This window comes from Euphorbia lathyris, chromosome 10, assembly GCF_963576675.1.
Source record: "Euphorbia lathyris chromosome 10, ddEupLath1.1, whole genome shotgun sequence".
In the NCBI taxonomy this organism is placed as follows: Eukaryota; Viridiplantae; Streptophyta; class Magnoliopsida; order Malpighiales; family Euphorbiaceae; genus Euphorbia; species Euphorbia lathyris.
In genome coordinates, this window is record NC_088919.1 from 36,604,292 (window position 1) to 36,629,502 (window position 25,211).

The following is a 25,211-nucleotide window of genomic DNA, read 5'->3' on the forward strand; positions in this document are numbered from 1 at the left end:
CAGGTTCCCCATTCTCTTCGTATTCTCCACGGCACATCAGTCCGGTTGTTGTTGAGTAGGTGAACCGCATAGGCCGAATCTGATTCAATCCAAATGGACTTCCAATTTCTCTCCCACACCTCTTTAACAGCAAACGTGATTGCCTTCATTTCAGCTATATGAGGGGGTGAAAACGTTATGATCAAATTTAGCTTTTATGCCTAGAAAAAATGAATTTTCTTAAAATAAATTTTTACTAATATATTAATATTTATCTTCATAAAAAAAAATATGAGTAAAGTAATTTTTTAAATCAATTTTAACTGTGAAGTTTTGAACTAAAATTATCAGGAGAGATTTATTAACAGATCAAAAAAAGATAAACGTCTTTGTTGACAGATTATCTTCTTTATTTATGTTTTTGAATATAGTTATATACTGTGTAAAACTTATGTCAACTATTTAGTTCACTAAATTTCGAATTATTTAACTCAGTTAATTGCATAAAAAAAAAAAAAAAATTATACCCGAAAGGGTACCTTCTAGTTTATATCTAAAAACCTAACTACCCAGAGTATATCTAAAAACCTAACTGCCCAGAATATAGCCGTTAAGCTTTTTCCTAGTGTGTTTTTTGCTTTAATACTTCGTAATATATATCATTATTTTGATTGGTTAGACTTGGATTTTTGGAAGAACGCAAAAGAACTCCATAAGGAATCAAAACAAAATAGGGGCATGCCACTTGATAGCATAAGAAATGAGAATAGAAACATGAATTGTAAGGGCCACAACATCAAACATATAGCCAAAACTGCATTTAAACATATCACTCCACTCTTCGGTTCTGCATATTTCAAAGAATAAATACACACATGATATACATTCATTGGCATTTAATCCTCGCAAAAACTTCATCTCTAAATTGCAAAGAAATAAATAAGCAGCATTTAGAACAAGAATATTTGTTTTTGCTTAACTTTCAACTAGCATTATTTTGTGTTTTAAAGAATTGTGGTCTACATCTGCAACCATAAACATAGAGGTTTTCTTTATTATTCTCTATCTTGTATTTGTATGTGGTTATAAAGCTGGATGGAGACGGGCAGAATATGCAAGTTCGGGTTTGCGGGCAAAGTGCCCCGTTTGTCTCACGTCTGGTATAGTTCTCCAAGGCTGTGTATCTTCTTTTGTCAACTTCATGAACCATGAGTTGGGAAAATATGATGGCATCCGCTTGTTATCTATTCAATTCGCCTTTAAGCATTCTTGCGGTAATCCAAAATCCTTCCTCAGATTACTGAGTCGTCTCCTCCACGGGTCGTTGTGCATCTTGTAGTGCAGAACCTTGTTATGAAACAATACTCAACAATCAGCATAATTAACAGGGAAATAAGCATAAATGATCCAATGATCGGATCAAAAAGTTCAAATATTCAGCTTCCTCTTTCCCCTCCCTTGAACCCAAAATAAACAGATTTAGTACCATAAATGACCCAACCATTGGAGCATCTGCAAATCTAAACAACAAAGTCCAATACGCTCTTCATACTAACACCATAACAGGGACAAACATGAGTAAAACGTTAGTTTTGATGAAATTATGCCTGTAATTCGACATATCGACTTTCAATTATTTGACTTGTGATCCATATTGACTTTTAGTTCAAAAGTCACCGCATAGGAGCGGCCTTTTGCCAAAAAACTGGCAGGGAAGGCTTGCCCCCAATACACCCTTGTGGTGAGACCCCTCCCCGGACCCTTGCTTAGCGGGGACGCATAGTGCACAGGGCCGCCCTTTTTTTTTATCAAACGAAGAAAATCCAATCAGGGAGAAAATATTCAACACATGACAATTTTACTGACCACTCCTATCCTCAAATATAGATTTTACACGTCTTTGGTTATTTTCATAGATTATTTTTCCCAAAAGCTTTATTTATTTATTTATTAAATTTTGAAAGAAAGTGTTGACTCTCAGGACTTCCTTTGAAATTTCCTCCAGATCAATCTTTGCGAAAAGTGGCAATACTTCATCATGGAAACTGGACAAAAAAATTTGTGCTCACATATTCTAAAATCGATTCGGAACACCTCTTATTGGTCCATGTGTATCTTGGCTCATGTGTTTTTTGATCTGAATGTTCTTAGTACACTATACTTCTTATGTTTCCTCATGATGACATGTATGCAATCCTTTATATTTTCATGATATCAATAATTAATTTTTGGTAAAAAGCATCCTGAGGCCCCTGATCTTTCATTGTTTGGTGCATTAAGCCCTCGATCTTTTATTTAGACACATTGAGCCCCTGATCTTTCATTGTTTGGTGCATTAAGCCCTCGATCTTTCATTTAGATACATTGAGCCCTTGATCTTTCATATATAGGTGTATTAGGCCCTTCCGTAAATCAATTCATATATATGTGTATTAAGGGCTTGTTTGATTCAACTGTTAGCTAATAGATGTTGTTGTTGATATTAGTTGTTTGCGGCTGTATTAAGCTGTTTGTTGTTGTTGTTAGTTGTTTGTTATTAGTTGTTTAATTATTATTGGTTGCTAAAATTATACTGAACTGCTGTTAGTATTTAAAATGTCTAATATGGACATGTTTTAAATTAATCAACAAATAAATTATAAAATAAAAAATGTATTATACAAATTAATAAAAATAATTTAAATAAAAAATAAAAAATTTATTGAATGCAACAAAACCTTGTTTTTCGATAATTATGGTCTAAAATTAAAAATAATGTTAAAAAGGAAGCGAAGGATAATTTTATCAATAACAAGTAACTACAAACAACTGTTCATGAAAAACTCTAAAAAAGAGCTTTTCGTGAAAAGCTCCAAAATACTGCAGTGTCCAGAGAAAATTTTAAACGTTAAATCTAACCAAACATGCCCTTAATAAACCTATATATGAATTGATTTACGGAAGGGCCTAATACACCCATATATGAAAGATCAATGCCTTAATGTGTCTAAATGAAAGATCGAGGGCTTAATGCACCAAACAATGAAAGATCAGGGGCTCAATATGTCTAAATAAAAGATCGAGGGCTTAATGCACCAAACAATGAAAGATCAGGGGCCTCAGGATGCTTTTTGCCTTAATTTTTCACTTTTACATATTTTTAAATGTATCCAATGACCCGAAGGTACGTCTAAATAGTAGATTTTCTTAGAGATAACTTCACTTTTCCTAAGAGAAATCATATCGGAGACCTGATGAAACCTATATGAGAGATATTTGGGAAACCATGAAGGAGACTTGATGGAAACCATGAGAGTCGTGAGGAAAACCATGTGGGAGACCTAACGAAAACTATGAGGGAGACCATGAGAGACCCGAGGGAAACCATGTGGGACACTTGAAGGGGAAACTAGAAAGTCATTTAATTTGTTAACACATATTTTTTAACCAATTAAAAAGTAGGAAGGTTAATCATGCAGATCATGAGAACCACAAGGTGGAGCTGTTACTCAAGACATGAGACACAATTCGATGGTGGAGAACATGGTTTAGTGGAAGCAACCAGAAAGTACCATAAATAAACAGATTTAGTACCATAAATGACCCAATGATTGGAGCATCTGCAAATCTAAACAACAAAGTCCAATACGCTCTTCATACTAACACCATTACAGGGACAAACATGAGTAAAACGTTAGTTTTGATGAAATTATGCCTGTAATTCGACATATAGACTTTCAATTATTTGACTTGTGATCCATATTGACTTTCAGTTCAAAAGTCACCGCATAGGAGCGGCCTCTTGCCAAAAAACTGACAGGGGAAGGCTTGCCCCCATTACACCCTTGTAGTGAGACCCCTCCCCGGACTCTCGCTTAGCGGGGACGCATAGTGCACAGGGCCGCCCTTTTTTTTTTATCAAACGAAGAAAATCCAATCAGGGAGAAAATATTCAACACATGACAATTTTACTGACCACTCCTATCCTCAAATATAGATTTTACACGTCTTTGGTTATTTTCATAGATTATTTTTCCCAAAAGCTTTATTTATTTATTTATTAAATTTTGAAAGAAAGTGTTGACTCTCAGGACTTCCTTTGAAATTTCCTCCAGATCAATCTTTGCGAAAAGTGGCAATACTTCAACCTATGAAAGACAGATATTTGGACTCTTCCAAGATGTAAGTTTCATATTTCCTTACCAACCATTTTCTTAATCTGTATAAGTCAACACTTATTTGACTGGCTGGGTAGAGGCATCATAGCATATATATTGCTAAAGCATCTGATTGTTTCAAATTCTAGTTCAAGGCTGAGAGATCTGTAGGGAAAGAATTGACTGATTTTGCTTGCCATTTTGCAGCCCAGTATTGGACTAAAACCGATGATAAAAAAAAAAAAAAAAAAAAAAAAAAAAAAAAACAACAACAACAACAACTACTTGCAGTTCAAATGACATCCAGCATAGAGAAATATGCACCTGTACAAATGTAGAGAAGACATCATCATCCATCAATTGTAACAACTCAGCAGCCCAATCCTCCTCACGACCAAAAACAGTTTTTTGTCTCTCCGCTTCAAGCAACATAGTATCGCGATATAAGAACCGCTGCCAGATTTTCTGTACATTTGCCTGTCGGAACTCCTTTTCTGTCTCATTGAATGCCTGGATGACACAAGAACCATTAAAAGGTTAACTTTCAAATTACAGAGTAGTCATTTGATGTGATACCTAAAACCAAACACAATTACCCGAAGAATCTTTATCAAATTTGGAATTTTATCTTCACGGATTCGCACAGCAAAGCTCTCATAGTTGAGTACATTCTCATATGGCAGGAAAATCCCATCCTGACACAGGGAAGCAAAAATCAATAGTTGCTTATGCATGCCTAGGAACCTTGAGGATATGCAAAGAAAACTGTGTTGAGAAAAACTGAATCACTTCAAGCAATCCTAATATGAAAAGCACCATTTCCTACCACAATTCAGGAATCCTGGTGAGACTAATAAGCCAACTGATCAAAATAAAATCAATCAATCTAATTTAAATTTTTCAGACTCTCGAGTGTTTAAATGAGGTAGGATTTGGAACGACCAACCTTGGTTGATGCTGTATTTATATATCTGGTTCACATGAATGTTATATTATCTTTATTTTCATACCATCTGGTGATCATCTAAACCTCACTTAGTTCCAAGAGAGCTGTAACTAACAGAGACAAAGCATATTGACATCAAGGAAGACCAACATGCAAAATATAGTAGGCCACACATAAATTATCTGGTGCTAATGGCTCGAAAAGTATTCATAAACATGGGAGAGAAAAACTAGCATGTCCAATATTAGGAACCATTGCCCAATCCAAATATGATCCTCAAGTATCCATATATGACAGTTGATGAAATCAATCTTAAACTAATTATGTCTATTGCCAAAATGCTATTCTTGCACCTCAAAGCGGGAACCTAATAGCTTTCTAGAAACAAACCAACACAAGCTTTAAGCATTTTCAGGTCATGCAGAACTAGACTACCTGAATAACCACTGGAATGCACCCTTGCAAAACACTATCTTCCATACGACCACTCCAACCATCTCCAGGCATTACTCCACAGAAAACGGAGTTGGCTAATTCATCATGATAGTTTTCAGTGCGCAACTGGGTCACAATCACATCTTCTGAATGCTGCTTCCCAAGTTTTCCATCATTGTTAGGGCTAGATCCAAACTCTTCCGCTAATTTTTGTCTGATTCCCATGCTATAACTGCAGGAGTCATCCGAAAATACTATCAAATTGACCACAGCATGCAATAATTGAGATGTATAACAATTGTCATTGGCAACTGAGAAAACACAGACACCAATACAACACAACCCTAGACACTGAAATTTGTTTATCAAGCATTAAAAGTTATTCATGGTCTCTAAAGACACTAAAAGAACACCTTAAATAGAAAGAGGGAGAGGATAAGGAACATAAACATGCCCTAAGCGTGGAACTTTGGGTAGGTTATCAACTTCTTTTATGGACAAAATTTGCCAAATTCCACAAATCATAAACAGCTATTATTTATTTACTTACGTATCTTCTGGCCTTCCATTTGGATATGCTGGTCCAAGATTTCCATTGAAGTAGAATAATGTCTTTCGCATTTCTAGGGGCCTGAAAACCAGTAACTTAGTAGTTTAACCTTTATTCCGTGAATTTGAAATGTTTACAGTATGTTGTTCCAGAAAAAGAACGGAAGAACATTCTTTTCTGTTCAAGACAAACTGAAGAAATAGGAAACTAGAGTGAACAGACATAATGACCACAAAGAAACACACCTGGCCCAAAGTTTGGTCTTCAAGACACTGACATCAGGTTGTTTCCAAGCAGGAAGCACAAGATCTTTATCAGGATCAAAGCATGGATGTGTACCTCTTCTGTCAGAAGAAATCTGATCCCAGTTATCAGCCCAATAAGCTGTCGTTGAATGCTTATGCTTTGAATTGGTATTACCCCAGTGAACCAACATCATGCTATTCCATATCTCCTTTGGGGCATAGCAAGCACCTTCATCCCATGAAAAAGACTGCCTTCAGATATAGAGGTGGCATGATTAGCATACACATGAAAATATTCAAGGTGCAAGCACAATAGTATACAATCAGTGCTATCATCATTAGATGCAATAAAGGAAACCCTTGGTCGCATCATACCCAGATATGGTCCCTTCCTAATGATCGGTTCCAATAAGGGTAGTGTTCAACAATGTGAGTGTACGCCTTTCTGTAGTACTCCAGAGTTAAAGAGCTCCTCAAGCCCCTATGTTCCTGAAATTAGCAAGTAACAACATACACATTTGAAAGAAAGAAAAATAAAAAAGAAAGGCATATGCAAAACAGCAAGTTATAATTTCATATTTTAGATGAAAGCATGTTTAATAGCTGCAGAAAGTATACCTCCATACTTAAGTGGGGAGCATCATCTGCACGTGTTATGATGCATGAATCAAGAACAGGAACAAAAAAATAGTCAGCTTCTTTACCATTTAATGTTCGAAATGGACTGGCCAAAATACTCTCATACAGTGCCATCTACAAGTGTTAATTGGACAAATGAGAAAACATGTTCTGAGCCACATTCACATTATATATGCTAACTTGGTGTCAATCAATTTAACAAACCTGTGCACCATACAAATGATCAGTCCAAACTGTTGCATTCCTTTCATCATAAATTCTGTTTACACACTCAAACTTAAAATGTCGTCCCTGCAATATACAATAGTGGTAAACATGAAAATTCAAATCCTAAGTACATCAGATAACAAAAACAATCTATTTTACCTCAAGAAGAAGACTATTGAACTCAGGAGGTAAATCATAAACGTATATAAGGGGCCTTTTTTTACTGACTGCAGCATTAAGATTAACAAGTTTCTCGTTATTATGCACACGATCAGGAAGATCGAGCTGTGCAGGTCTAAGCCATCGAGGCCACTCGCCCACGGATGATAAAACAGAGGGGACACTGCAGTCTGTTCCATACCAGCCATTGTCACACTGAAAAATAATTTCAATAGAATCAGACAAGTAACATCAAAGAAAATATTGATATAAATTTGTCCAGTGACTAAGACATTTTTAGCAAGGACAGTTTGTCTTAAATTAAATTTGGAAGAAATTCAATGTAACAGAATTCTTAAACCCAAACAAAATTTGGTTCTAAAAATATTTTGTAAGAACTTATGAATATCCAAAAATAACATTAGCATTATGTTCTTATTCCTGAATTCCACAATTAATTCCGGCAGCTCATGATTAACATTTTCAATTGTTAAGATGGAAGAGGAACTCAGAAGGAAGACAAGGCGCCTAACATTCATTTATAAGAGCGAAAAGCTAACTACCAGTCATATAAAAGTGCAGGTTTAACTTACTTTACAGAGGAATTAATTGCAAGATATGTATGACTCTTAAACTTTATACATCAACTCAAAGAATATCAATGCTTTATTTCTTCATCCAAACTTTTCTGAAATCGTCGTAAGTTAGTTGAAAACTTTAGTTGCTGTAATAGAATTGAAACTTGGAAATTCAGTGTTTAGTCAAATTTCCAATTATGGGCACAAAGAATGGAGATATCACATATGCCACATGAAAATCAAATAAGTTTGCTACAAGTGTAGCCCACTATTAAGAAACCAAAGCAAATTGCTAAGAAAAATTAACTTCAAAACCTTTGAAATTGACAATCCAGCCTTTCATACAGTGATACACAATACCATAAAGATTATATGGCTTTTTCTATCAATTCCATGAAAATAATACACCCCTTTTTAACTTCTAGATGATTAATTACTCATTCACTGCTTCAAAAATTCATGCTATATTAACTTACTACAAAATACAAAGTTGCTCCACAAATTCTTCAATAACTAGATGAGTATTTTGAGGTTATCCTCTTAAGGGCTCTCCCGTATTCGTAACTATACATGAAGCCCCGATCAACACTTCTCTCATATATTTTGTTAGTACATAATTGGCCTAATCAGATGAAAATTAGGTGCCACAAGCTTTCTAATATACATAACAGATCTGATGTAAAGCTGGTTATGACCAGAAAAGGCTAGTTGAGGCAAACTGAAGACTGAAACCTTATCAACAATGCAGTAGTCAATTTGTACATACGATTCCAATCAACAACAAAGGAAGCAGTAAGTTGAACTTATTTTTCTAAATGTTCCTGCATGAAGATCCTCATCCGTGCCAGCAGGTAAACGAGAATTTACTAGTTTTTCAACAGCTAAACTGGCAGGTTCTCGATCAAGTCATATTTTCAGATTTTCCAATCTCAGAGAAGTAAAGGATAAAACATACCCAAGTTGATGTGATGGACAAAGCATGTGTCGAAAGAACAAGGATGATGAAGAATGTGTTTGACAAATAACATAGGCTGATCATATTAGGAACTCACATATCATTATGCCACATGAATTCCTAAATCGGATTTCCCAGTCAACGAGAATTGCATGACATGGACAGGTCAAAAATATACCTTATGACCATGGAGTATTACAACAACTGAAAAAGAATGATGACTCAGTCAAAATCTTATAGCAATAGTAGCAATTGTTTTAAGACTTAAGTTAGTCAATTAGCACATAAAACAGTCATCACAAGGAACTCAATGCAATCAAAAGGAAAAAAATAAAACTTCTTGCAGAAATTACATGTTATTCCTTCCGTTTTGCTTCTAATCCCTAACCTCTCTGAACTAGGTCACTTTTGGGACCTCCAAAACATGTAAATTTACTTATTGTAGACAACAAAAAACAAATTACCTGACAAAATCCACCTCGGCAATGTCCATGTCCAGAGCATTGATTAATACAAGTACAATGCACAGGCACTTCACAAAACCGCCCAAAAAGACCATCATATTTGCAGTCACATTCCTCTTTGAAATTGGACCTGGAAGCATATGCTTCCTCCGGGTCCACATTACACCAACCTGGTGTGCTTCTATTTGTTGTAAAAATGTTATCCAGGTCAGCTTTTGCCCAATCAGTCAACTTGGGAGCACCAGGTTCAGAAGGTAAGCTTAGATAGAAAATAAGGAGTCATGATTCAAAAGTTTGCTAGACATAGAAAAGTGATGAAAATAAAGTTATTTTAGATCTGCATTCGCTCACTTTATTTGAAATCCACAAGCTTCTGCCACAGGACGATGAGGATATTTTGTGCCTTCTCCACAAAAGCACATTGCTCGTGTTGTATCACAATGTGCAGAGCAAATGGAGACAACCCACCGCCCATATGGTAGCTCCGGTGTCTTGGGGTAGTTACATTCGAAGTGCAATCTCTCAGAGCAACCTTCCCCTACTCATCAGTAACAACAACATTGATGAGAGGAGAATATTATTCAGAACATGCAATTATTCTCTAAACTGACCATTGTTTTTGTTGCATGCATTTATTCTCTAAACTGAATCAAGATTAAATAATATTGAGCCATCAATTACTAGATAACAATCCTGCCTCCTAGGAGAAAATATATTGCGACTAACTATTGTTTTTGTGTTGTTGTCTGGCATCTTAACATGATATCATACATAAACACATATATACACAAACACACAACAAACAGAGAGATATTAGAGATGACTCAAAATTTTATACTTCATGCATTCCATGTTCAAGAACCAGAAGTCACAAAACAATGCTAATAGAAAAGTTGTTTGTTTCCATTTTGAAACCACAATGAATGCAGTACCAGACCCCGATGCTTCACTCCTATAGATGTTGTTTCGAGTTCATTGGAATATTTATGCTAAATAACCGTGGTTCTGATTATATTGATACTAAGATAAAGATGACACCTTATAATAATCTCTTCATGTTTAAAATTTCGCACAAAAATGATAACCCAGCAAGGGCGGAAGGAAAATATAAGAACTGAAAGGAGAAAAGAAAAAGCTTACCATTGTATCCATGAAAGCATCGACACTCCCCCAGTTCATGGTTACAAACACCTTGACCACTACAGTGGTCTTTGCAGCTCCTGCCACCTATCATCTACCAACAGAATGGTTTATTGCACATAAATAAAATCCATCACTGAAATTAAATTTGATATCAAAATAATTACTGAGTGAAAGTTAGTAAAATTAAAGAAAATGACATGATATCAAGTTCTCAATCGAGAATCACTTTGATGAGACCAGTGATTCTTCATCTATCTGCATATCCCATGCAGAAAATACTAGAGATTTCTGATGAATGAACATTGAATAGACAGCTAAAGATCCCTCAACTGGAAGCAAAAATCACTTATCAAGTATAGTTACCATTACCTCCACAACTTTCACAACCTGAGTAATTGAATCACAACTAGAAAGCCACTGCCCAATCTCAGCTTTCCATGGTGCATTACGATAAACCACTGCCCTATGTGAGTCAGCTGGAAAACGATGATCAAAAGCTACACTTGGAAAATTGCCCCAAACATGCCTGTTCCTCAAGTTCTCTGGATCAATCATAAGAGCAGAGGAGTTCTGAACTTGACGAGCACTCAAATAATTAAAAGAAGGGACCAAAGGAAACATAAATAGATGAACTACAGAAAGCAATGTCATTAGGGAAGCAATAGTGGCTATCAAAGACCACGAGCACTTCCATTTCTCCAAGGAGATCATTGTCTATAACAGAGAATTAGCCCGCAAGATTATGTAATCAATCCCTTCTTTGACCCTTTTCAAGCTCTATTTATGCACCTAAAAAAATGCTAACAAATTTCAGTACATGCATCACAATTAAAAATTAAATTCAAAAGTAAAATTAGAAAAACAAATTGCATGACCCCAATATTTTCCTCCATGCTACGAAATAGGTAATTCAACAATCGAAAGATAGAAAAATTAAACTAAAATGAAATGTAATCACAGTTAAGGAAACTGCTGAGCTAATACAGGATTTATTGCATTGCAAATGCTACCAACCACGTCCATGGAAGTTAAAAATCTGAACGAATAAATAAAAACCAATAGAAAATTAGCTCTTAATTTCCATAGTTCAGTGTACAGCATTATAACTTTCAATTTGAATAGGAAGAAAATCTGAGCAAATTATCCATTTCCTTATTAGTCCATACCATAGTGAATCAAGACTCAAAACGAACCATTGGACAAAATCTATTCAAATTGACTGAAATGGAAAATATTGCATGAATGGAAAGTACAGAATTTACCTTTAATTGGATCAAATATACACCTTCTGCAGATAAAGAAGCCCAAGAAATGCAGAACAAAACCAAAAAAAACAAAAAACAAGAATAAGAAAACAGAGATTTGAGAAGAGGGGGGAAGAAATAGAGAGAGAAATGAGTTTACCAAATGTGAAAGAGCTCCCACGGAAGATTCCAATTGAAGAAAACAAAATTAAAAATAAAAAAATGGGTGATTAATACGAACGAAACGCTGATTAAACAACTCGGGACAGAAAGGGAGAGGAAGGCCATTGTCGAAGCCGCCAAATCCCACTGTGAACTTTTGTACGAAAATGAATATTCCAATACTGCTTACTCCACCATTAATCCATTGCCATTATTATCATTTATTTATTTTTGTCATTTTTATGCAAGTTATTAAACATTTATTTTTAATTTCCTTTATACATTATTGTTATTTTATATATATATAATTTATTCAGTTACTTGGTTTAATACATGTTTGTTCCCCAACAGTTTTTAGGTGTAACTAGTTTTTGACCCGTGCGATGCACGGATTCATCTTAATATATAAATATTAACAAAAAATATAATTAATAATTACAATTAATGATATAAAAAAAGAGGAAGTGACACCTCAGCTCCATCGTTACTGTTTTATATTATATATATATAGATAGATATGCAAAGAAATAGAGAGATTTTAGGGACTAATTTAAATTATGTAGAACTTTTAGATATAGATATGCAGAGAATTAGAGAGATTTTAGAGATTAATTTAAATTCTGTAGAACTCTTAGATATAGTACGGATAAAATAATCTTTTTATAAATAAATATAATAATATAACTAAAGTTAATATATTATATTTTTTATTATATTTTTTATTAGTAAAAAATGAGGAAGTGACACCTCAGCTCCATCGTTACTGTTTTATATTATATATTATATATAGATATAGAATATAGATATGCAAAGAATTAGAGAGATTTTAGGGATTAATTTAAATTATGCAGAACTTTTAGATATAGATATACAGAAAATTAGAGAGATTTTAGGGATTAATTTAAATTATGTAGAACTTTTAGATATAGATATGCAGAGAATTAGAGAGATTTTAGGGATTAATTTAAATTCTGTAGAACTCTTAGATATAGTACAGATAAAATAATCTTTTTATAAATAAATATAATAATATAACTCAAGTTAATATATTATATTTTATATTATATTTTTTATCAGTAAAAAAGGAGGAAGTGACACCTCAGCTCCATCGTTACTGTTTTATATTATATTATTATATATAGATTTCTTCCTTTTTTTTTAAAAAAAAAAAAAACTGCAATTTCTCCCGATTAATTTTTTTACACTAAAATTCAAGTTTGAAAATTTTAATTTAGGCGATTTGAAGCATTCAAGGCAAATATTATTTGATAGAATATGATTTATTTTTAAGTACATCTTTTTCATGAAATTAAATGCATCTAAATGCTACAAAAGAGATTATATTATTAAAAAATGAGAATATGATCATACGTGAAATATAATATTGATATTTTTCTGTGTTTGGAACATGGGAGCACAGTAACACGCTGGAAGGATATTGGGTAATCCTATTTTATTTATTAATAATGGGGTAACTTACACCCATGGTCATTGGACTTTACCCATTTTCATATTATGGCCACTGAACTTCATTTCTTTCCGGTATGGCCACTGAATTTTACACTTTTTAACACCGGTAGCCACTCAATTTTAACTAACTTCTCAAAATGAACTTTAACGATCGTTAACGACCTCAAAATAAAAAAATTCAAGAATTAAAGTTGTTCAGAACGACATTTAGCATGAAACCACATTTTTTATTTTCAAAAATCACATTTTTTGGAGCTTCCTCTCTCTAAAAATTCACTTTCTCTCTCCTAACCAAACAACACTTAAATGACCTCAAAACGAAAAATTTCAAGAATTAAAGTTGCTTAGAATATTATTAACGCTTTGGAATTTTTATTTTTAGCTGCCAACAGTCGTTTTGAGGCGTTGAGTGGCCATCGGTGTTAAAAAGTGTAAAGTTCAGTGGCTATACCGGGAAGAAATGAAGTTCAGTGGCCATAATGTGAAAATGGGTAAAGTTCAATGTCCATGGGTGTAATTTACCCATTAATAATGAGATTTGAAGAGGTAAAAAAACAAAGGCATTATATTGTGAATGGGTAAATTACATCCATGATCACTGAACTTTACCTATTTTAATATTGTGACTGCTGAACTTCAATTCTTAACTGTATGACCATTGAACTTTACACTTTTTAACATTGGTAGCAACTCAACTTCAACTACTCTTCAAAATGATAATTAACGACCTTAAAATGAAAATATTCAAGAATTAAAGTTGTTCAAAACGACACTTACTATGAAACGACATTTTTTATTTTCCAAAATCACTTTCTTTGGAGATTTCTCTTTTTTAAAATTCACTCTCTTTTAACCAAACAACACTTAAATGACATCAAAATGAAATTTTTTTAAGAATTAAAGTTTCTTAGAATACCATTCACTCTTCGAATTTTTTACTTTGAGACCGTCAACGGTCGTTTTGAGTGAGTGGTCATTGGTGTTAAAAAGTGTAAAGTTCAGTGATCATATCGTTAAGAATTAAAGTTCATTGTTCACAGTATTAAAATGAGTAAAATTATGTAGCCATGGGTGTAATTTATCCTATTATGAATTTTTAATTAATAACTAACATGTTTTGCCGAGTTGGTTTAGATAAATTAATGATTAAACTAGTACTGTGCCCGCGCGGATGGATAATTTTTTTTATAATATTTTAATATTTTTAAATTTTATATCATTTACATGTAGTGATATTAATTTTTTGTTTTAAAATAATTTAAATTTACAAATTGTAAATAAATTAACATATATATCTTTTATAATTGCTTGATAATAGGTTTGAGAAATTATTGAAGTCATAATCTATTGGCCTTATTGACATGTTTGCAAGGGTCTTTCATTTATGTTCTTGTATAATACTTTTTCTATATAATCTTGCAATTTTAAAATATTTAAAACACTTTGTGGCGATGTTTTTTCAATCGAATTCTAGCTCTCCTCAAAATTCTTTTTCTCATGCTTTAAAAAATCTTTGATAAATCCATGAATTTGAAATAAGCATGTCTTTCTTTTTAAATTTTATTTGGTTTATATAGTAGTTTGGAGGTTTAAATATTGTGTTAATTATTACAACGAAAAATTAAATGCGTTATAAATTTTTTTTAGTTCTATTGGTTTTAATGCTATTTATTAAAGTTAAATGAATGAAATTTGAATGAATCCTTACATATTTTTTATCGTTACATAATTTGTTATTATTGGATATTTTATAAGTTATTTTGTAAGTTATTTTATTATATCTATTAAATATAAATATAATTTTTTTTTTCAATTACGTTGGTTTTAATGCTATTTATTAAATTTAAATGAATGGAATTTGAATGGATATTACGTATTTTTTTTTTGTCAATGTGCTATAAAAAAAGCTTCAGTTAAATTGGTTTTAATGTTATTTATTAAAGTTAAATAAAGGGAATTTGAATGGATCCTTACATATTTTTTGTCGTTATATAATTTTTGTTGTGATATTTTGTAAGTTATTTTATTATATATATTAAATATAAATATCAATTTGTTTCAGTAATATTGGTTTTAATGTTATTTATTAAAGTTAAATGAATGGAATTTGAATGAATCTTTACATATTTTTTATCGTCATATATTTTTTCATAGGGATATTTTGTAAGTTATTTTGTTATATCTATTAAATATATATTAGGTTAGATATAATATTTATAATTTTCCTTTATTTCTATTTTGACAATTAATCAAAAAAGCCTCTAAAACTTTTTTTTTTTTTGGTAGGAACATGAAAGAAAAAAAACAAAAACAAAAAGCCTAACCCGGGATTAGCTTAGGGAAGCTAACCCCCACTACATCTTCCAAAAGAAGAGAAGAAAGATAATCAGGAGGAGAAGAGAAGGTTGTGACGCCCAACATCCTCTCATGACCAGCAGCCGCCAAACAATCCGCTACCCGGTTCTGTTCTCTGAAGACATGGCTGAAATTGATGAAATCAAAGGAAGAACAAAAACCTTCTAATACCTTTGATTAAATTTTGGCTATTTAAACAAATAGTATTTTTATCGGAGATCATTTTGATAGCCTCAAGGTTGTCAGATTCTACAAGCAACTTCTTCAAACCCAGACTCTTAGTAAGTCTAAAACCAGAAAAAAATCCCCCAAAGCTCAGCCGAAAAGGACGATCCCAAACCCAGATTCTGAGCAAACCCAGACAACCAAGCACCCACATCATCTCTTAGAACACCTCCTGTAGCAATTTTACCATCCTTAAGGCAAGAACCATCTGTATTTAATTTCACCACCCCTTCCCTAGGCCTACACCAGCCAAGGAGGTGAACAGTCTTCTTCTAGGTAGACCTAGCAAGAGAATCTCCTTTGAAGCTATCAGTAATATTATATAATTTTTCCGAGAAGAACTCAACTAAATTAGGAATAAAAATAGTTTTTCTTCCAAAAATATCCTCATTCCTCCACTTCCAAAATCTGGTGACAGACAATAGCAAAGAAAATATCACCATGCTCTAGGTCAACCAACAACTTCCCACTAACTCCATCTGCAAACCAGTCAAGATCGGAGTGGGCCAAGAAAGTAGAAAGCAGGTGGTGAGGGAGAACTTTCCTCCACACCTCTTTACTCATAGTACAATCCCTAAGAGTATGGCAAATAGTTTCAACATGCCCTCTACATCTGCTACAAGCACTTGAATCCACCAGATGCCGTCTATTTCTATCTGAATTAGTAAGCAACCTATCCTTAACACCAAGCCACAGAAAGCTCCTAATGCGGTAAGGAATTTTTAAAGCCCAAATGAGTTTCCAAACTTCAGAGTGAGGACCCGCCCATTTTGATTGAAGGCCTCAAAGGCAGACTTACAGGTATAAGCCTCATTGTTTGTCAACGCCCAACAATGACTATCCCTATCTTCCTCCTTGTTACTTATCTTAACCCCTCTAATCCTCAGGAGCGTATCCAGACTGAAAAAAGAGTCAAATTTAGACCAAATCCAATCCCCCTCAAAATCCACCACATCAGCAATCCTCCAATTGCGGATATTAATAGGCGGCGGGGAATTACACACCTCTAATAAAGATTTGCCACCAATCCAGATGTCATTCCAGAAGCTGATAGACTTCCCATTCCCCACCTCCCAACCTATCCTAGAGCAAAACTCTGAAAACGCAGTACTGAGGCCTTTCCAAAGAAAAGAACAATTGACAACTCTCTCATTGGGACCCCCAAAAATCTTATCTTTTCTATATTTCCCACAAAGAAAACGAACCCAACGAGAAGAGGGGAGTTGCCACATTCTCCATAGAAGCTTCATTAATAACACTTTGTTATTGTCCTTGGCTTGTCTTATCCCCAGGCCTCCCATGTTTTTAGGTTGACAAACCTCCTTCCAAGGAACAAGGTGGATCTTTTTCCCCTCCGTAGAGTCCCCCCAAAGGAACCGCCGATTGATTTTATCAAGATCATTAAGAACAGGCTCAGGCAATCTACAAGCTTGCATAATATGATTAGGAACCGCACAATTGACAGACTGAATCAAAGTAAGACGGCCCGCAAGAGAAAGAGTTTTAGCTTTCCAAATGGCACATTTACCATTAGTTTTGTCGAGAGTCTCTTTAAAGGAGGCTTTGGAGACTCTGTCACTATGGAGGGAAACCCCCAGATACTTGCCCAAAGATTTAGTCAAAGGAATACCAGATATTTCACTTAGCCTTTTACAGACTCCCTGACTCATGTTTTTAGAACACAGCATCCAGGACTTTTGGATATTGAGCTTTTGACCTGAAGCAGTGCAGAAACAGCTAAGGATATTCATAACCACACCAATTTGCTCCTCATTTCCCTCCACAAAGATCATAACATCATCAACGAAGAACAAATGAGTAATCGAAGGATAGAAATTATTGATGGCAACCGGATGAAAATTCCCATTGTCAACAGCCTCTTGGATAAGGTGAGACAACCTCTCCATAGCAATAACAAATAAGAAAGGGCTCATAGGATCCCCTTGATGGATGCCCCGGGAAGGAGTAAACTCCTCCGACATATCTCCATTGATCAAAACCTGAAAAACTGGAGAAGAAATGTAGACCTCGATTAATCTCTTCCAATTATCCGGGATACCAGCTCTCTTCAGACTATCCAGAAGAAAACTCCAGTTTAGGCGGTCATAAGCTTTCTCCAGATCCAGCTTAAGAGCCACAATACCCCTCCTACCCTTTTTAATTTTCATAGAGTGAACCATCTCCTGGGCTATAACAACATTGTCCATCATTTGTCTCCCAAGAACAAAACTGCCTTGATTCTGACTAATAATATCTAGAAGAATACACCGGAGTCTATTAGCCACAATTTTGGTAATAGCTTTGTACAGCACATTACAAAGACTAATAAGAGTTTTATTTACAAGCCTAATATCTTCGGAACCAATGAAAACTCCTTTAACAAAACTATAAATACCTTCCTTCATAGTATCCCAATGTTTATGATAAAAACTGGCAGGAATACCATCAACCCCAAGAGCTTTGGTAGCTCCAATACTCGAGAAAGCCTGATCAATCTCTTTCTGGTCAATAGGATGGAAAGCTTCCAGAATCGTATCTTCTCCCAACCTGGGAAACGTAGTCCTAGAAAGAGCTTTATCCAGATCCACACTCTCCTCTTTGAATAAGTCTTTATAAAAAAATTAAGGGCCAAACGACGAATATCCTCATCCTCAGAAACCCAATCTCCATTCGAATCTTTGATAGCATCAATCAGATTTCTCTGCCTTCTAATAATAGTAGAAAGGTGGAAAAACCTGGTATTACGATCTCCATCTTTAATCCAAGCCTTCCTAGATTTCTGAAACCAAAGTAACTCTTCCTACCTCAGCACAACTTCTAATTCTTTCTGGAGCGTTCTAAGAAGACCATTCAAACTATGATCAAATCTAATCTCCAAATTACGTTGAATGCCTTCGATTCTGCTTAACAGTTTATTCTTTCTTCTGATAATATGGCCAAAGATGTTTTTGTTCCATCCCACCACATTTCTTCTAAACCCCTCAGCAACAAGAACAACATTAGAGTGAGGCTGCCAATTATCCTGAACAAAGTTTTTAAACTCAGGGTGAGATTCCCAGGCCACCTGGTACCTAAAAGGTCTGTCCCCTTTCGGGCGATGACTTTTAACCAATTTGACTAAAATAGGACAGTGATCAGAGTGACGGAAAGGGAGATTTAACACTTTCACTTCAGGAAATCTACAGATAGCCGCAATATTAGCATAAACTTTGTCCAAACAAACAAAAATACTATTACGTTTCCAAGTAAATCTATGACCAGCGGCTCCTAGATCCAAAAGCCCACACAAATCCATACCCTGCTTATGATTGAGACACCGGTTCACATAGTGGTTCCCACCCCCTCTTTGATCGCTCATAAGGGCAATATCATTAAAATCCCCAGCCACAAACCAAGCATCCAATATACTCGTACTCATAGTATACAGAACCTCTCACAACCTTTTACGATTGGCCATGATAGGATCAGCATAAACAAAGGTGATAAAAAAAAGGGTTTATTATCAGGATAAATAACCTTACTGTGAATAAATTGTTTATCCATACTGACAATGTCAATCTGAACACGATCTGGCTTTTAGAAGAGCCAAATCCCACCAGCTCGGCCAGTAGCCTCCAATCTAACACAATTCCAATTTCTAAACTTTCTAACCACCTCATCAGCTTTACTACCACTGATCTTGGTTTCCATCAAAGCAAAACAAGAATGGTTAAATTGTTTAACTAAATCTTTAACATGGATACGGGTAGCCTTACTAGCCGCACCTCTAACATTCCACACAAAAAAATCCATCAAAAAGGCAGACTACTGACCACAGGCCCAACACCCTAAACCAAGTACTTATTCGGGGCTCCTGAGAGCCTTGAAGAGGTACCAGCAGGCCCCCTTTTATCCCAAACATCCAAGGAACTATGGTTATTTTTCTGATTACCCTTAGGTTTTTTCATATTCATTTTATTAACCCCCATAGCCTTTCCATTTAAATTTTCAACATAGATTTTCGGGATACTAACCTCATTGTGTTTCTTTTTCCCAAGTGGGGCATGATTCTGGGAGCTCCCCAAGGCATCAACTTTGTACTCAAACAGAGGGTTAACAGCCTCCACTTTATTAGCCGCCGGCTCAGCAGATTCTAACCCTGACATGCTTAGCTCCAACTACTCGTTTGAATGGTCAGATTCATGAGCATCCTTAATAGACAGAACCCCAAATCTAGATCCTGAACCGAGGACTGTTTCATCTCCAGAACCTACTTTCTTATTTGGGGGCCTCTCCTTTATCTCAGGGACGATCTGGAGAGTATTCATCTCCTTACTAATGTCAGGAGGGCGATTCTGAACAACAGTTGCACGAGTCCTTCGTCTACCCGACCTCTTGGCCACCATCCAGGGGCCAAAGTTCCTCCCTTCACCTTGAATCCCCTCTTCTCTCTCTTTATCGGCCACCATAACCTCTTTGACCAGCTTTTCTCTCTTAGGACACCCTTCATAAGTATGACCAAACATACCACACTCATAGCAAATATTATGAATACCTTCATACTCAATATAGTAAACCATATTCTGAACACAGAATTTAGACAAAAGAGGCTTAGCTAGATCGATATCAATATAGACCCTAGCAAACTTACCTCTAACTGCCCCAATGGTGGTTTTATCCATATGGTGAACTTTACCAACGAGTCCACCAATTTTATTAAGAAAGCTTTCATTATAATATTCAATAGGTAAACCCAGGAATCTCACCCAAGTTAGAATCCTATTTACTAAACAGTCATGAGGATTAAAATTAGGGACCCATGGCCTTAATGCCAGAAGATGATTAGAGATAATATAAGGGCCACCATTAATAACAGCATTAAAGTCCTCCGCCCTAGTAAATTTGATAACATAATAGTCATTCTCTAAGTCAGTAATGGTGACTTTCCCTTTTTTAGCCCATTGCGCCTGGATTCTTTGAGTGAAATAATTAAAACTAATCCTTTTACTAAGCACAGTAACTATTAAAGATAACTTCCATTTAGACCTGAGGGCGCGTTTATCAACCAAGGATAGCCGAATCACAGGACATAACGGATCATCCTGTTCTCCATCCTCTACATCAGAGACAGAATAGACCTCCTCAGAATCATCCTCTATAATATCTTCATCTAACACAGGTTCCTCCTCGACCACTCCCATCACTGTATCTCTCCATGAGTTTTTCCCCAAGCCTTGGTCGTTAGTTTTTTTGTTTATTGCATAAACAAATGTCCTAGAAACCAAATTCAGAGTGGATATGGACTCGATGTGCACTGTAACCCCCTCAACCTGATTACCCCCATCGGCCAAGGCCGAATCTGAAATTTTCCCAGTCGTGGCCGCTGCCGCAGAAACCTCTTGGACAGCAGGCCCGCCCTCCTGCTCATGTGCGCCATCTCCCGCCCCAGCTACCCTCCCTCCGCCATCGATGTCTCCCCCTGCCTTAAGGAAACCCTTGCCGACAACCGCCCTACCGCCGTCTTGCCCCTGCCAACTCGCGCCCCTTGCCCGATCCGAGCGCTCCTCTTCCACACCGGATCCGCCGATTCCCCCCCAGACAGATCCCGCCGCTCTCCTTCCTCCTTCCTCTTTCTTACCATCCGACCCTAAAGTCCCGCCGCTCCCCTTCCCTTCCCTTCCCTTCCGGTCGATCCACCCTGTCCACCCAAAAATGGCCCCCCAGACCACCTTGCGCCGCCCTCTCCGGTGACCGATCTCTCACCCTAACCCGCTCCCTCTCACGCTCTCTCTCCTTTGTCATTTTAATAATGGGTTCTAATCATAGCTCATATTCCCTCTAAAACTCTTCTAATTAATTTCTCTTTGCTTCTATTATTATATGTAATATAGATATAGAATCCATCACTAAAAATGACAAAGAAACTTAGAATGATAGTCGGCAGCAGCAGGAAGTGGCGTCAAGTGCAGCTCGGCCAGATTCAGCAAGTCCATCACGCCCACCCCTGCAGGTATTAACCAGTTTCTCCTTTCCTCATTATGTTCCCTCTCCGAAATGGAAGCCCCCAGCGTTAGGTTCAATTAAATGTAATGTTGATGGGGCGTTATTCATAGAGGAGGGGAGTTATGGGATGGGAGTGGTGGTTAGGGATGCAACAGGAACCTTTTTATTCTGTAGCAGCAGCTGTGTTGCAGGGTACAGAGAACCTCGAGTGGTCGAGGCATTAGCATTAAGAACAAGTATGATTTGGTTGATGGCTACGCAGTACACTCATGTTGAATTTGAGTCTGATGCGAAAGTAGTTGTAGATGTGATTCTATCAAGCAAAAAAGATATCTCGGAGTTTGGTTCTCTTATTCATGACTGTCGATTCATTCTAGGATCCAATCTTGATTTTAATTTATCATTTACTCCTCGTTTAGCGAATAGGGCTGCACATTTGGTAGCTAGGCAGGCCTATTCCAATGCTAATGATTTTGTATCTTCCGAAATTCCGAAATGGTTGTCAAACACTATTTTTGAGGATGCAAATCCTATTGTTATATGAGATTTTCTTATTCTTGAGTTCAAAAAAAAAACTTAGAATGATAATCATGACAAAACATGATTTATAATTGAAATAAATTTCATTTTAAGTATAATGTTTCAATACCTCTTTAATTAGTTTCTTCAATATGTCTCCAACTTCAATAAACAACTATTGTATGAAATTTTATATCTGTTCATACAAAAAATGCATAAAAATAAAAAATTCAATCCATATGAGTTAGATAAACCCGAATTAAAAAAATTAGTTGACTTCACCAGTTTCTGAATTTGGAAAATTAATCTAACTCCAATTAAACCTAACAATTGAACTCATATAAAGCCGAAAATCCATATTTTAGTTAGAGTTAACAATCGAAACGATTACACCTAGCAACTCATACTAAAAAAATAATGAAAATATACAAATCTTTATTTAGTCATTTTGAAAAAAAAATGACAAATAAAAAAGAAAACATAGATAAGGCATCGAGAGTGTGGAACAACACAATTGAGAATAAAATAACTACTACATATGAAAAAAGTCAAATAATTACCTTCAGAAGCATAATGATTTCCTGTAATTTCTGACACATTTGCTTTTCTTGATTTCAGTTGTCTATGTCTCTTCTATTTCCATCTGATTTCTTCAATTGGAGATATCAAAATCTAAATTCTTGAAAAAAATTCTATTAATGAAGTTTATCAATGGAAATCGCTCTTAATAAATCTGAATCTCTTAATGAAGTAAGAACAAAATTATAAGACTATATTATTTGAAGTAAGAACAAAATTATAAGATTAAGAACAAAACTAATACATAATCAAAATCAAAGGAGTTCTTTAATTTTCGGTGGCCAATGAATATGATGATGAAATACTATATATCATGCTTTATATATAGGTTTATTTATGACTTTTGGATTTCTTTCGCTTAGTATTTTTTCATCTTCTTGTAACTCATACTTTCTTTTATTACTTTAATTAATGGACTAATAATTGATAATAAGTAATGTGTTAATATAATACTTATGATATGGAGATAATAAAAGCTCATTAACTCATTTATTTTTATTTTTTTAAAACTCATTTATTCTTTTTGCTCATATGATGCCAACTAAGCCAAAAGGGCTCTAAAACACTTCTTGTAAATTATCTCTGCTTCCGGTATTATATATAGTAATCCATCTTCATTATTGGGTAACTTACAAAACTGGACCAAATCGGAGGCTTATTTATATATTTAAACTCATTACACAACACATTATATATCTGGACCTTTTCATTTAGGAATTACTCATAATACCATTTATATATATATATAACAACTTGGACCATTTTTCTTCCTTTTTCTTCCTCTCTTCATTTGCGAACTCGAAGTCCTTGTGCTTTTCAATCTCTACTTTTGTTCTTCTAACTATTTATTCTCTTCGATTGCAATGGCAAAAAGTGGCAAGAAAGTATGTATCTACTGCATTTATACGATTTCAACTTGGTTTGAGGGTTCTCTTTTCTCGTTTTTCTGTTTTTGCGAGTTTGGTTTAGGGTTTAGGCTTTTGTTGTGTTTTTTGTTAGTTTATAGCTATATTTTGTAAAATGAAACTTTGAAATAGTTCAAGACGGTAATAAAGAGTTCATTTTGCACAGAAAATGAGTTCGCAAATAGGAGCTTGCTTCGCGTTTTTCGCAAACTGCGAAGCAAAATCTTCGCAAATTAGGCAATAAGATGTCTTATTTGTTTGTGAATAATATGTCTTATTTATTGGGTTTTTTCTTGAATTAACACATCGATGGATTCCTTTGGTTATTAAGGCGTTAGTCGGTGCAATTCGGATTAGCTGCAGATTGGACTACATGTGATAGCCAATTCACCAGATGGATGTAGTTTCCGGAACCCGATCTCAACTTCTTATCCACGACAATCAATGGTCAAGAGGACATGTATATGAGACATTGGAATGATGTAAAGCGGGTATTCATGTCAATCAATAACAAAGGAAATCACTAGGTATTATGAGTACTTTAATACGACGAATATGCATATCTACATCTACGATAGTTGTATTTCTAATGACAGTGATGAGAAACTGAACGAAGTATTGGCCAATCCCATCCACACCCTTAAGAGGGCCATTTCTAAAGCCTTTAGTTGGAAAACGCACCATCAGACGAAAGCCATAGGTTGGTCTAGGCTAGCAGATACTCCACAATAGTTGACGGGCTCAAACGACTGTTGATTATTCGTTTGCCTTTTCACTCAACTTTTATCCGCTAGTAAGCCATTGACTACATTACTTCCAAATGATGGAGATTTCTTAAGATTTCGTGGTGTACTCAAGATTTTTCATCAAAAACTATATCCCTTGTACATTTTGATATTGGATTGTTTGTATATATTAGATTGTTGTTATATTGCTTGTATGGATTGTTGTATAGATTATTTGTATTGGATTGGTTTTTTATTGGTATGGTTTGTATACAAGTATATGTGTTGGGATTCATGTCCTATAGACAATTGTTTTAGGATGTAAAAATCATATCAAGGGCGGATACATCTTTCTCAAAGAAAGAAATCATTAAAAGCTTATCGCAAGCTTACTAGGGGATGACTGACCACCTACCCTAGGATTTGGTGGAATAAGTTTAAACACTTAAAAGATCTTTTCAAAAGATAAAAAACATGTGATTCGGTGGAATAAGTTTAAACACTTAAAAGATCTTTTCAAAAGATCAAAATATGTGATTCGGCGGAATAAGTTTGAACACTTAAAACATGCATTCTCAAACTCAAGTCATGTAAATAAAAGAAGGAACA

The 25,211-nt window shown here is 35.1% G+C and overlaps 1 protein-coding gene across 1 annotated transcript; it reads right to left on the reverse strand.

Annotated features, from left to right (window-relative positions):
* Nucleotides 1–791: 791 nt before the first annotated feature.
* LOC136208826 (uncharacterized) lies at nucleotides 792–12,006 on the reverse strand. The gene is made up of 16 exons (XM_066000077.1): nucleotides 11,841–12,006; nucleotides 11,699–11,724; nucleotides 10,806–11,225; nucleotides 10,434–10,527; nucleotides 9,645–9,831; nucleotides 9,294–9,552; nucleotides 7,297–7,512; nucleotides 7,135–7,221; nucleotides 6,910–7,044; nucleotides 6,667–6,780; nucleotides 6,292–6,539; nucleotides 6,047–6,127; nucleotides 5,497–5,728; nucleotides 4,712–4,810; nucleotides 4,440–4,625; nucleotides 792–1,326 (listed from the first exon to the last, which is right to left on the reverse strand). The coding sequence occupies exons 3-16, from the start codon at nucleotides 11,145–11,147 to the stop codon at nucleotides 1,228–1,230; spliced, it is 2,379 nt and encodes a 792-aa protein (XP_065856149.1). The 5' UTR covers nucleotides 11,148–11,225; nucleotides 11,699–11,724; nucleotides 11,841–12,006; the 3' UTR covers nucleotides 792–1,227.
* Nucleotides 12,007–25,211: the final 13,205 nt, after the last annotated feature.